Source organism: Staurois parvus, unplaced genomic scaffold, assembly GCF_062004578.1.
Source record: "Staurois parvus isolate SC_StPar_1 unplaced genomic scaffold, SC_StPar_1.0 ptg000182l, whole genome shotgun sequence".
Taxonomy (NCBI): Eukaryota; Metazoa; Chordata; class Amphibia; order Anura; family Ranidae; genus Staurois; species Staurois parvus.
In genome coordinates, this window is record NW_028317978.1 from 208,423 (window position 1) to 223,041 (window position 14,619).

At 42.2% G+C, this 14,619-nt stretch overlaps 1 protein-coding gene across 1 annotated transcript; it reads right to left on the reverse strand.

The window, feature by feature from the left end:
* Positions 1–786: 786 nt before the first annotated feature.
* NDUFB8 (NADH:ubiquinone oxidoreductase subunit B8) lies at positions 787–14,236 on the reverse strand. The gene is made up of 5 exons (XM_089677221.1): positions 14,077–14,236; positions 10,130–10,256; positions 7,596–7,695; positions 3,668–3,823; positions 787–951 (listed from the first exon to the last, which is right to left on the reverse strand). The coding sequence occupies exons 1-5, from the start codon at positions 14,192–14,194 to the stop codon at positions 856–858; spliced, it is 597 nt and encodes a 198-aa protein (XP_089533347.1). The 5' UTR covers positions 14,195–14,236; the 3' UTR covers positions 787–855.
* Positions 14,237–14,619: the final 383 nt, after the last annotated feature.

The following is a 14,619-nucleotide window of genomic DNA, read 5'->3' on the forward strand; positions in this document are numbered from 1 at the left end:
AGTATTTTACAATGCAATCCTAAAATCTCATTTTATGAATGGTGCCTGTCTGCTAGCTATCACTTTTCACAAATCGCTCAATGCTGTGCAGCTTTTCTTCTTCTGTTCACTTTCAATGTCTACATACCACATATCCCATGGTACATGGATTTCTACAAGCTGTGATTCCTGTACTGAATCTGCCTCCTGGAACTCCTCTTGGCACCTCTGTAGTTCAGAAGGCAGGCTTTGAAATCTGACAAAGTATGGCCTACTCACAGAGCATAGTGAAAAATTCAAGACAGTAAGGGGTTTATTTACTAAAGCTGGAGAGTCCAAAATCAGACTCCCTTCTGCATAGAAACCAATCAGCTTCTAACCTCAGCTTGTTCAATGAAGCTTTGGCAATGAAACCTGGAAGCTGATTGGTTTCTATGCAGAAGGAAGTCTGATTTTGGACTCTCCAGCTTTAGTAAATAAACCCCTAAATGTGTGGGGATCTTCAAAAAAGTAATTTTACAACTTTCAAGATCATTCACATTAATTGGAATAGGGTAGAAATAACTGAAATACAATGTGGAAATATATGTTTTCACATTTTGACCAAAGATACACTTTAAATAACCTCCTGATAATAGCAAGTAGATTTTAGGATGAGTAAATCCTATAAAATGATGAAGTCTATGCTTAACCAAGTACAGTCATCTCCTGCACACTCACTGGATTTACTGTCATCCTTTCATGTTTTACTATGCAGCATATTCCCCAATGCCAAAAATACAGACATTCATAGATAGATTTAATAAATACTTTTTAGAGTGCCACTTTATTGTATTAATAAGATCAGGTGTACAGCAGGAATTAGATTGAACCAATCTATTTGAATTCATAGTTTTTGACCTCGGGAGGTGCTTTAGAAGGATCCCCACCATACTCCAAGTACAGGTTGTTGTATGGATATTGTTTGGGAGCCTAAAATGAGACACAATGACAATTTCAGTTCATAATTTTTAAATATATATTATATGACATGAGCAATAACAAGATAGGATTTTACACACCTAAGTTATAAGAAATGAAATGTAAACCAGTCATACGAAATGAGGGAGCTGCTACTGCTTACCTCCTCCTGAACATGTTATTGTATGCTGACCCACTCAGCTTTTCTACTGGTGCAGAAATGTCAGAAAGCCTTTTCAGCATGTAATTTTTCCAGTTCAATAATTAACAATACTAAGACCAAAGGGTTCAGATTGATAGCCAGCATTTTCAAGAAGAGAGCTTAGCAATGGCGGGAAACCATGTTTTTCCAATGACAGCCTATAAAATTGCCCATCTACAGACATGTTTTAAATAGCTCACACAGATCTTAATTGTTTGATCAAACTCGGCCTCCATCAGATAAGTACAACTGGGATTTAAAGCAGTAGTAAAGTGAGATTTTTGACTTGTACCTATAGGCAAGTTTATAATAAGGCTCAGCTATAGGTCGAATATCTACTAAATATGCATCATTAAAAGATATTCACATCGGCAGGAGCCAATGAAGTGACTGCACAATTACAGTACACTCTGCATTCAGGGCAAACTGAGCATGCCGTCAATAAGAGACAGCACTGTGCTGCGATTGTGATGTCATTGTGGCCCGGTCATTTAAATGGCCGGAGAGTGTGAACGCAGAAGACCGGGTAGGGATGGCAGCTCCTGCAGTGGTGACAGTGCACCACTGGAGGGATCCGCTTGACAGTTGAGTCTGTCATAATATCCTAGTAGGCAGTGTATACTAGCATGTTATGGCATTAACCACCTGGGGACTAAGCAATTTTTTTTCTTTAAGGGTTTACTACATTCATTGTTAAAAAAAAACACCAAATGCAGCAATAAGACATGCAATAAATTATGCACTTACAAACACAAGTGGAGCTCAACCTCCAAAAAGGCATATGAGCTTCTTTGGTGTGTTTGTAACACGTAGGACAGTCCATTCAAATGAATGGGCTGTCCAATGTGTGTAACGAGAAAACACAAAAAAAACATGCACGATAAAAACACGCATTTGCAATACAGTAGGCTTGAATCTAGAGGTAGTGCTGCCGACTGCTACCACTCAACAAGTAGATAAAGTGAACTTCACTCTCTCAATCAACATTGACCATTTTTAATCCTTATGCTGCAAATATTCGTAAATAGATATGAAAGTATATCATATTTACTTGTTTTAAACTTTGTTTTTTACATTTCTTCAGTTACTTCCTGGTTTCCATACCTAGGCAAATGATAATCATACTTTTCAGGAGGGGTTTTCTCAACTATACACACCTTCCTGCATGAATACCTGAGCCAAGGGCAGATGGATTCCAGGAAGTAAATGCTACATGAATCATCTGCCCTTACTCAAGATAGCCATAGCCAGAAATGCTAGGGGGTGTTTTTCAAAGGAATTAATTAGCAAAATAAAGCATGGAGTCATGGACGGATGGATATGTTTGCTTTGAATATTAAAAATGAATCAAATAGCATTTTTGGTTTGCAGTGTTTAGATGCAGGGTAGTTCAGACAGCAGTGATTCTAGGTTACCATTCCTCTACATGTACCCTATTGGACCTGAAATCTCAGCGTTAGGTCTACATGCAAAGAAAAAAAGATAAAACTGAGGCTCTGATCTTTAAAGTGGAGTTAAACTGTATCTGAATATGTTAAATTTTTAATATTTAAAAAACAAAAAAAACAAAACACATTTTATTTTACCCGATTCCCCCACTTTCACAGGCCCCTTCCAAGCTGTAAAACCAGCTCCCCTAAGCTCCTGTAAGTCACAGTGTAGTGCGGGAGGCAGCCCAGAGATAGGCTTTAACACCCACCAGTATTAATGTAATAGTGGAGGACATTAAACCCCTTCTTGTCTGTTACAGATTGTTATGTTGCATGTTAATGGGTGTTGCATCAAAGCAGCCCCTTCATTTGTGTACTAAATTGCAATGAACAGATATTAAGCTGGCTTTAAGCTGCCCAGAGACTTGAGAGAACAGCCGCTTATGTACACAAGATCACTATAGCTGCAGGCTGTCCATGGAGTGTTCCATAAATCTGTAAGAGTGGCTCAGCCAACATTAAAAATGTATGTCAAGTGGTGGTCAGCACCAACTTATTGGGGGAGAACAGAAATCAGGACACGTTTTCTTACGTGCCCCATCACCAATTACCACTGACCATGGCTGGCCACCCCCATATGCAGCTATTCCCATACATAAAATAATCAGCTCAGCTAAAAATGTTGTTATCTCATGACTATTGGTATCCTAAAGGATAACCATTACAAAATATATTGTATTGTATTGTAATAACTGTATGCATTATTAACTTTAAAAGCCTCAATGTACATTTTCTTTTTCACACTTGCAGACTGGTAATATTTGTGCAAATATTCAAACGATTACAAGTGCTGGACCTTTGGCAGAATGTTCCAGGGATTTGGTGGATGCAGTAGTGGACGACTGCAAGCTGCTGAAGATATTTGCAGACACCCTGAATCTTATTAACAGCTTTTCTCACCCTTTTCAGACAGACACAGTCATTATAAATACTGGCTACATTGGTTTCAGTTTAACTGCATGCAATATTAGATCACTGAATACAATATCTCCAAACAGCAGATTGTACAATGTAAAAAAAAATATGCAATACGTACAACAGGAGTATACATCGGAAATATTTGTCCAATATATAACAGAAGTGCGATAATGGACAGCAAGCCAACGTATGTTTTAAGCATCGAAATATAGGGAATACGGGTTGGTGTAGTATCAAGTCGATGACGGAGGTACTTATCAAAGTCCCAGTGCAGCTTTTAAAACAAAAAAACATACAACACATATTATATACCAGTAGATTACCAGACCTTTTTAAAATCAGTACATCAAGAATTTAAAGAAGTATGAGTAATAGGTAATAAAACATACTCACCTCTATGCTGCAGCATCAGTGTTATGTTACAGCTTCCCCTCATTGGCTTGAAGACCAAGAATGGAGTGTTCACATAACCACTGAGCTCTTGGTTTCCTTGGAGCAAAGGGCAATGACTATCAGTCACTGCTCTCCGTTCTGCTCCTCCAGCACTCACTAGAGTATCTGGTTGGGGAGGGGCAGGTGCAGCTGGCTCCAGCTCTCACCCATGTGCCAAGAGGCCAAGCCAGCTGTTAAGCAACAGGGTGAAACCAGACAATATTGTTAGGATCCTTCCAGAGCCTGAAGTGGCTCTGCTATATCACAGTGTAAGGCACTGCTGTGTTAGATCTCACTTAAGGGCATTTAACATTTTCCATCAGCAGGATCTCTGAAAGAAGGAACATCTTCATTAGGTACAGTGAGATGTTTGTTCATGACAGAGATGGCAGGGTCAACCACAGGGATAACCTACTATTTGCAAACACTTTTTCTACTAGGGCGAATTCAGAAAATATTTTTGGAGGGAGTGAAAATTCATTCAGGAGTGACCCAATCTTCATAGCCTGCACATTCTACCTGATCATAAACAGGGAATGTTTTACAAGTATTTGTTGGCCTCTGTGTCCAAAGGAACATGGTGAGACAAAGAAAGGCTCGGTTGAATAATACCAATGCTTTTGCCAAAAGCAATGAGCTTTTTAATGTTAGCAATCATGTTGCGTGAAGCTTCCTCTTCAAAGTGGTGGCAGGCAGGGGAGAAATATTCCATGGTTTGCTCTGACACTGCTTCAGTAGCCTCTCAATTTCCTTCTAATTCTGCATTCTTTAGGACTGGCACATTAGAGTCCAACTCTGGTTGGGAAACAGAAGTAGAAGAAAAAAAGTGGGGCGTTTGTGAGCCCTGGACAAAGATGGCTGCTTAAAGGCCATAATATGTCCTAGAAACTGGGACAACAGAAAAATCTGCTTATATCAAGTGGTTCGTTTTTTGGTGCTTGAACTAGAGCTAGACTTGAATGCTTAGGTCGATGTTAAAACCAGGTCCAGCTCCAGTGCAGTGGGCTTTTGGCAAGGCAAATGTTAGCCCGCAGGATGAAGTACATGAATACCTTATAAGGAGGAGGAAGTGGCATGATGTAGCACCTAGGTTTTAACCCGAGTTTTGCAAACTTCAAAAGGGCTTTCATGTGCTTTGCACAGAGGAGGGGCTTCCATCTAACCACCCTACCATAAAGTCCAGATTGGTGGAGGGCTCCAGTGATGCTTGTCTTTCTAGAACTTTGTCCCATCTCCACACAAGAGCTCAGTTAGAGTAACCATCGAGTTCTCGATCACCTCTCTTACTAAGGCCCAACCCAAACCCCCCCCCCCCTCCCCAATTGCTCAGTTTGGCCAGACGACCAGCACTTGGAAGAGTCCTGGTTGTGTCAAACTTCTTCCAGTTGAGAATGATAGAGGCCACTGAGCTCTTGGGAACCTTCATGCAATAGAAAGTTTTCTGTAGCCTTCCCCATATCTGTGTCTTGCAATAATCTTGTCACTAAGCTCTGCAGGCAGTTCCTTTGTCCTCATGGCTTTTGTTCTGATACAGTATGCATTGTCAGCATGTCCAATCAATTAAATTTACCACAGGTGGATTTCAATCAAGAAGTACAAACATCACAGCAAAGAGAAATGTGAGGCACCTGAGCTAAATTTCAAGTGTTGTTGCAAAGTCTGAATACTTATGCTAATGTGATATTTCCGTTTTTCCTTTTTTATACATTTACAAACACTTCTAAGATTCAGTTTTCACTTTATCATTATGGGATACGGAGTGTAGATCAATGAGAAAAAAAATGACTTTAAACTGTAGTATCAGGCTGTAACATTTTAAAACATTATCTTACAAATGCACTGTATATAAACAGATATAGAAAACTTCAAACACAAAAGTTGTTCAGTACAAAAAAAAAAAAAACTGAACTAAAATCATTACAATTCTTCTGTAAAGCGACCCTGTTATTCCATGCCAGTTAAAATTAGATTCTCAATTTAAAGTACTTACACAAGCATATGCCAGGTTGTAAATGTATGTCACTGATGTGCTTGAAGACAAACCTCTCCTTTTAAATCACCTCTCACACTATTGAGTCTGTGCGTTCCAGACGCACACAGCGGCTTTCCAATCCCCGGCCCTCTTGTTAGCAAAGGCATGGGCTGGGGAAGTCAGACACAATCTGCAAACACTTAATGCAGATCTTCCCTGGCCCCTGCCAGGACCTTGGCTGTCAGCAGGGCTAGGGACAAGGGGCAGTTGTTAGCAACAGGAATGTGTTGGAAGTGATTAAAGTATTTTCAGCACAGTAGGCAAGTCAAAGAAATTTTAAAGTACAACATGACATGTGTTTATATGAGTAATTACTAGAGATTTATGTTAGCCCAGGAGGGCAGGTCATTCTTCCAGCTGCTGCTACTCTAAAGTGATATCTCAGGCTCCATTCTCTTCCACCACTAGCAAGATCCCATCCCCTGCCTGCCCTTTATGTGTGCATTGCAAAGTACCACGGGGCATGTATTTTAATCCATGGAAAGGCCCTGTAGTAATATTTGAATAAACAATGATGACAAACTGAGGCATTCTATAGAGGATTTTGCAACAATCATCTATAGCATACTTTGGGAAAAGAAATGCACAAGATTTGCATAATCTTAGCCAGTAACCACAATGCTGTTGACGAGGTACAGAAGGGGTTAAATGACCAGATTTTAATATCACTTAAATGTCATACTTCTGTTTCCAGTTATAGGCTGCCAGAGTTTTGAAATCAGGTACCTGTACGCCATCCTCCCAAACTTTACTACTGTTTTTTAGAGTGACTGCCAGACAGACATTTTGACAAAAGTAATAGCAGAAAGCGGTGGGCAAAAGGTCAACCTTCTACACTGCAGCATTACCCGAGTAACCCTAGGCTGGAAGACTCTTCAGCATATATGTATACAAACAGGACCACGTGCCAGAACATTTTAAATGGGATAAGTTTACTTTAAAGGATAAGTTCACCTTTAGTAACATGTTATAACCATATTTAGGGTGTAACATGTTACTGAGCAGCCCCTGCACCCCCACGTCCCTGTTGTGACAGTGGGCTGAGGATCTTCTCTCCACACACAGCTTTCACAATTGAAAAAAACATCACTATGCAGGGCTCCACTCACCCGGCCATATAATTTATTGTGTTATGTGTTATTGTATAGTGTTATGTGAATGGGAGAACTACAACAACCATCAACCACTGCGGCTGATTGTAGTTATCAAATAACTACTAGGGCACTGATGAGAACTCTAGGTAGTTAATTGATCATTCCTGTCATTCATTAACGGAATGCCCGTACGAGGTATGGGCAGACAGCTACGCTGACAGTCGGCAGGAGCCTGATATCGTACCCGCGATCCACAAACCGTGGGTGCAATGAGTTACAGGCTCCTAATAAAAAAATGAATTGCAGATCTTGTTTTTCCCTGCAAAAAGATGTGTATATATATATATATATATATATTTTTTTTTTTTGTTTTTTGTTTTGTTTTTTTTTTTGTTTTTTTTTTAGAAAGGTGAACATATCCTTTAATTGCTGTTATGGCATTGTGAAAAACAAATGTTGCGAATTTAATACAATAACCAACTGCTTACCGTCTCTCCCCAATTTGTCCTAAAATCTGAATGGTCCCATGTGTACCATCCGTCTCTTTCTTCCTGTGACTTTTCAGGAAGCATTGGATAATCTCCATAACTGAAAATCAATGCAAAAAGAGTCATCCTTACAGGGATGCATTTGACATTGCCAAATTATAAAAGCATCAAATGTGTGTGACAGGATAAACACACACAAGACTATATTATCAACATTCAAATTGCTGCCTACAATTATTCTTCAAATACAAAAACATTTTATGGAATGTTTTTAATGGTCTTCTAACAGTTGAATATGGTTATACATGACACGTTAAACATTTCAGAGGTCTCTTGCAAGTAGGCATAGAGCAAAGTACAGCACCCCACAGCAACCACCCACTGTTCCTAAAGAGAATCTGTAAATTTGCCCACACAGGAAAAGATGACTGGCACACTTGTAAGAACAACCCCACCAACCACTTATACTCACCTTTGTTGTGCTGTCCTACCACTCCACTGCAGTCCTCTGTAAATAACCAGTCCATCCACGTAGGGAGGAGCATCCAACTACCTCCCATTGGAACCATCTGTAACACCCAGTCCATCCACGTGAGAAGCATCCAACTTCCTCCCATTGGAGCCCTCTGTAAATACCCAGTCCATCCAAGTGAGGAGCATCCAACTTCCTCCCATTGGAGCCCTCTGTAAATACCCAGTCCATCCAAGTAAGGAGAAGCATCCAACTTCCTCCCATTGGAGCCCTCTGTAAATACCCAGTCCATCCAAGTGAGGAGAATCAAACCTCCTCCCATTGGAGCCCTCTGTAAATACCCAGTCCATCCAAGTGAGGAGGAGAATCAAACTTCCTCCCATTGAAGCCCTCTGTAAATACCCAGTCCATCCAAGTGAGAAGCATCCAACTTCCTCCCATTGGATCCCTCTGTAAATACCCAGTCCATCCAAGTGAGGAGGAGCATCCAACTTCCTCCTGTTGGAGCCCTCTGTAAATACCCAGTCCAGCCAAGTGAGGAGCATCCAACTTCCTCCCATTGGAGCCATCTGTAAATACCCCAGTCCATTCAAGTGAGGAGCATCCAACTTCCTCCCATTGGAGCCATCTGTAAATACCCCAGTCCATCCAAGTGAGGAGCATCCAACTTCCTTCCATTGGAGCCATCTGTAAATACCCCAGTCCAGCTAAGTGAGGAGGAGCATCCAACTTCCTCCTATTGGAGCCCTCTGTAAATACCCAGTCCATCCAAGTGAGGAGCATCCAACTTCCTCCCATTGGAGCCATCTGTAAATACCCCAGTCCAGCCAAGTGAGGAGGAGCATCCAACTTCCTCCCATTGGAGCCATCTGTAAATACCCCAGTCCGGCCAAGTGAGGAGCATCCAACTTCCTCCCATTGGAGCCCTCTGTAAATACCCAGTCCATCCAAGTGAGGAGAAGCATCCAACTTCCTCCTATTGGAGCCCTCTGTAAATACCCAGTCCATCCAAGTGAGGAGCATCCAATTTCCTCCCATTGGAGCCATCTGTAAATACCCAAGTCCAGCCAAGTGAGGAGCATTCAATTTCCTCCCATTGGAGCCATCTGTAAATACCCAGTCCATCCAAGTGAGGAGAAGCGTCCAACTTCTTAGAATGCAGCGCTCAGGCCAGAGCAGGCAACTCACTAAGCCCAAACACTAACATGTGAGGAGAAGGAATGAGAAGTTAACCTGACAGCGAAACACACAAGGTTTGAATTCCAGTCCAAATTCAGAGTATCAGCAGGTGGAGTGGCTGTGCTTACAAAAGAACCTGTTACATAGCCCTGAATGGGTGACAAGTCTCTATAAGCAGAAAGGTTAAACCACCAACTACTGCGCACCATAACATTTTGATCAGCTTTGATGAATAAAATGACAAGAATGTGATGCTTCTTGAAGGAGCGCATCTACAGATATCATACAATTTAACAGAGATGCTTTTTTTCTAGTTTTGGATGGAGGGTGGAAGGTTTAGACCCATTGTCAAGTTTTTAGTAACGTCTGTATCTCCTTGGGGAGATTCACCTCTCTATTTGTCCTGCTGACCACTGTCACAGAAAGTAAATAAACCCCCAATATTGTCATCAGAAAAAGATCACGTGCAAGTAAAACTCCTATTTTGAAGAAAAAAATCCCTTGCATGTGATTGGGTATTCTTTGCAAAGTGAAGCTTTACCTCATTTACTAAGCCCTGGACCAACTGCACTTGCAAAGTGCACTATCTACTTGCCTTTAGTAAATCAACCCCTTAGTATGGAATGTGGTCACATTTGAGGAAGTTTCTTTAAACAGTTCATAGATGAGTGTAGCCGACGAGTTTTGGGTCAAAACTGGCCTGGTACCGCAAATCTAAATACAACAGAAGCCCTTTAGGTGCTGTCAAGGGCCAGCTTGCTGACACTGGACAATACCTACACCTCTAAACTTATGTAAGAAGAAACACCAGCATCTATCAATGGGTAAGCAGCTTTAATAGCGATAAAAGACTGCATTTGTGTAGCACAACTTTAAAGCTCACCCCATTCCATCATCTGGGTATGGTTTATAGTCCTCCAATGGCAAATTATATTTCTTAGCTGCAGCTGCCCTTTCTTCTGCTGTTTTGGGATAGGGTCCAGGCATAAGATGAGGGGGGAGATCATGAGCTGAAGGAGAAAACATTAAAATGTAAACAAACCAAATATGCAGTAAGCCATTTCCATTAAAGTGATATTAAAGGTTCCTTTTTTTAAATAAAATAATAAACATGTCATACCCACCTGCTCTGTGCAATGGTTTTGCACAGAGCAGCCCCAATCCTCTCCTTCTGAGGTCCCCTGCCAGCATTTCTGGCTACTCCTCTTCAGCGAGTGCCCCCATAGGCAGCCACTTCCTCTGCAGGCACTCGTGCAGGCTCGCTTCCGAGCAGCTGTATCTGTGTCTAATGACGCTCAGAGGCAGGGATTCTGTTGCACAGGTTTTTTTTACCATAATTCATATAATGCATTAAGGTAAAAAAAACCATTAGGCTTTTGAACCACTTTAAGGTAAAAAATGTTTAGGTAATAGTATCACCCCCCTATACTCAGCCGATTCAGCTCTGTGCCCTTCTGTAGTGGCTCTCTCCTCTCACTTCCTGGTCTCACACGCTTTGCTGGCCATTGGCTCCTGTTGCTGTCAGTCCAATTCTGTAATGAGGAAGAGGGGGGCAGGGTAAAGCCATGCTGTCTGTGTCTATGGACCAGGATTGAACCATCACAAGTGCCCCCATAGTAAATGGCTTGCTATGGGGGCACTTGCAGAAGAGGAGGAACCAGGAGTGCCACCAGGGGACCTGAAAGTAGGTTAGGCGCAATTCTGCGCAGTTTTTCGTACAGAACAGGTATGTATAAACCTGTTTGTTATAGAATAAAAAAAGAATTTACAACTGCTTTAAGTTGCTCAGGATGTCAATAAGGCTCCACACGAGCATATATGTATTTTCTGCATGAACACAGGTTCTCTCTGGCAGAAGACCCTGCAGAAAATATGCATCTAAAGGGCTTGCGTTTAGATGCATACAATCCATCTTTCATTCAAATGAATGTCTACACATTTAGGGCTCATTCGCATGGGCAAAAGAATGCTGCATTTAGCTGTGCACAGCAGATAGTTTTGTACACATCTAAATGAAGCACTATCCATTTACTGACCGCCCAACTGGGAAAATACATAATTAGTTTGACGTTTAATACCAGAGCTATGATTGCAGCTAGATGGCATAACCCTGGTATTATCTTTTTCCCTTAGATGCTGGACTTTGTTAAAAGTGATCAGATCGGCGGATCACCCATACGCCCCCCCCCCCCCCCCACACACACATACATACACACCTTTCTGGTGGTTCCTGGCTGAGCGGTGAGCCCAGGAACAGATCCAGCACTGGTGGTGGCAGCCCATAGAGATGAATGAAGGAAAGATGGCCTCCTCACCTCTATGGCCTAGGACTGGGGTCTCCAAACTATGGACCTCCAGGTGTGAAGAAACTGCAAGTCCCATGAGGCCTTGCAAGACTGACAGCCACAGGCAAGACTCCCAGAGGCAGAGACATGATGGGCAGCACAGTGGCTAAATGGTTAGCACTTCCGACTGGCAGTACTAAGGTCGTTGGTTCGAATCCCAGCCACCGCACCACCTGCCTGGAGTTTGCATGTTCTCACTGTGCCTGCATGGGTTTCCTCCCACACTCCAAAGACATGCTGGTAGGTTAATTGGATCCTGTCTAAATTGTCCCTAGTATGTATGAATGCAAGTTAGGGACCTTAGATTGTACACCCCTTGAGGGTTAGGGACTGATATGAATGTACAATATATATGTAAAGCGCTGTGTAAATTGATGGCGCTAAATAAGTACCTGAAAGAAAATAAGAAGAAGAAAGATTTGAAGTACTTCAACAGCTGAAGGGCCATAGTTTGGAGACCCCTGGTCTAGGAGGACAAGAGTGACATTATGACATCGCCTCCAGTTCCAGCACCATATCAACAATGCCATTTGTTTTAGTTTTTACTTTTAAAAGGTAGAGGAGAGATTTGGGGTCTTATAGACTTTCATATTTTAAAACATGGGAGATATATATATATTTTTTAATTCATTAGTGTATTCTTCCCCACAAACTGCATTTGAAAAACCGCTGCACAAAAACCTTGTGACATAAAAAAAATGCAGCGAACATTTTGTTCTCTAGGGCCTCTGCTAAAAAAAAAAAAAAAAAATATTTGGGGTTCTAAATTTCTAGCAAAGATTACTGATTTGTACTTCTGAACAAAGGAGTGTCAGAAAAAGACCTGGTCCTTAACCACCTCCCATCCGGCCGTTGTATATAAACGGTCAGACAGTGGCAGTGCAGGGTCAGGTGGCCGTTTATAAACTGCCTCCCCGCCCCCTGCTTGTGCGCGCTCCCTGGGAGAGCGCAGCACCGCGATCCGGTGCCCGCTGTGTCTTCCGGACACAGTGGAACACCGATTGTCGTATGGGACCTCTGTGCGAGGTCCCGATCATGTGATCACTGATTAGCCAATCAGTGATCACATGAAGAGTAGTAAGCAAGATGTCACTTCTGACATCATTGCTTACTATGTGTGAAATCTGTGAATGATCACAGAGGTCATATGGTACAAGGCTATTCACAACAGCCTTGTACCATGTGACAAGCTGTGACCAATTACAGCTCACACAGTATTTCTCAATGGCTGCAAGAATGCAGCCAGAGAGAAGGAGAAATGATTGCTTTTACAGCCTTTATGGGTATAAAAGCAGTGTAAAAAAAAAAAATCTTCATCACCTCCCACAAGTAGTACAGTGTCACCATGGTGACAATGTACTGCTAGGGTGACAGTATGTAAAAAAAAAAAAATATATAAAAATGTAAAAAATTTTTTTTAAAAATTATCATTTTTGATTAAACTAATTTGGGTTAATTTTTTACTAAAAAGATAACTGAATACATTTTGGCCAAGATTTATGATGAAATATTATTTATTTTCAAACTTTTATAAGAAAAAACACTTTTTTTCAAAATTTTTGAACTTTCATTTACATAGCAAAAAAAAATAAAAATCCCAGTGGTGAATAAATACCACCAAAATAAAGCTTTATCTCAAAACAAATGCTAAAAAATTCATATGGGCACAGTGTTGCATGACCGCGCAATTGTCAAAGTGTGATAGCGCTGAAAGCTGAAAATTGGCCTGGACAGGAAGGGGGTATAAGTGTCCGGACTGGAAGTGGTTAAGTGGCTCTAGTGATCAAAGAGCCCATACACACAGCTACGCCAACATACAAAAGTCTGCGCGATGTTTAGTGGGGCACAAAAAAGGAGGACACAGCTGCTGCATTTCCAGGTGCAGATGTTACAAATGTATGGACATAAATGCAATTACTTAGTGTGCAGGATCTTTAATACAATCTAAAATGCTTCTTTTTCTGCCCATGTGAATGAGAACATACATGTGTCAGCATCTAGGCACATATAATCTGCAGATCTGTGCGGCCGTGAACGCAGAGGTGTCCGACATTTTTTTTCTGCGCAGCTAAACAGCGCGCACATTCGGGCAGGTAGGCGGAGCTGTGTGTACGGCTCGTTGATGACTCTAGCACTGCGTTTCGAGGCGTACAAATCAATGCACACTCCACATCTAAACACAGCATTTTTCTGCCCATGTGAATGAGTCCTAAATGTGAATACATTAGATGTGTCATTTCCGTGGGATCTTCCGCCAGTGACAACCTGCGTTCATGCAGAAATACACATCCACCCGTGTACATGGGCCCTATACTCTCCCATGTCACTTAGTCCTTGGGTCCATGTCCTGATGTGATCATTCCTGTCAGGTGGAAGGCCAGCGATCCTCAGGCTGTCATGTACAGGGTGAAGGTGACTCCTACCCACATGAAGGTCTCTGGACTCCCCAGCTCTCAGACAGTCCACACTTCACATTTCCACCCACCTGCTCTCACACTGGAATAGGGCAACAACCAGCCAACTCTGCCCCTCGGCCCGGCGATGGGCACCCGGGAAGCGCTGCGAGCCATAGCAGCCAACAACCCAGCCCTGAACGCCGCCATGATTACTAGTCCGGCCACCAGTACTGCGCATGTGCTGAGAAAGTAAGCCTGAACACAAAGTATAGGAGCCGCACGAGGTCAAAATTATTCATGGCAACGCGCTCAGCATGACAGCAACCAATACTGCGCATGTGCGGCTGAGAAAGTAAGCCTGAACACAGAGTATAGGAGCCTCACGAGGTCAAAAGTATTCATGGCAAGGCAACGCGCGCAGCATGACAGCATCCAGCACTGCGCATGTGCGGCTGAGAAAGTAAACCTGAACATGGAGCATAGGAGTTACATGAGGTTAAAATTATTCAGTGCAACGCGCGCAGCATGACAGCAACCTGCATGGCCTGAGCTATGATAGGACATAGAATAGGGTGCAGTATGGGCGGACTGACCATTTGGAAAATAGGGCACTGCCCGAGGGCCCTGGGTCA

What these genes read in the sequence shown, in the direction of transcription:
- NDUFB8 (XM_089677221.1), bottom strand. Translation starts at nt 14,194, where the DNA reads ATGGCGGCGTTCAGGGCTGGGTTGTTGGCTGCTATGGCTCGCAGCGCT. An exon ending in CTATTCCAGTGTGAGAGCAG is followed by an intron (nt 10,257 to 14,076) that starts GTGGGTGGAAAT and finishes TTTCTCCTTCAG; the next exon opens with CTCATGATCTCCCCCCTCAT. An exon ending in GGACAAATTGGGGAGAGACG is followed by an intron (nt 3,824 to 7,595) that starts GTAAGCAGTTGG and finishes TTGTTTTAAAAG; the next exon opens with CTGCACTGGGACTTTGATAA.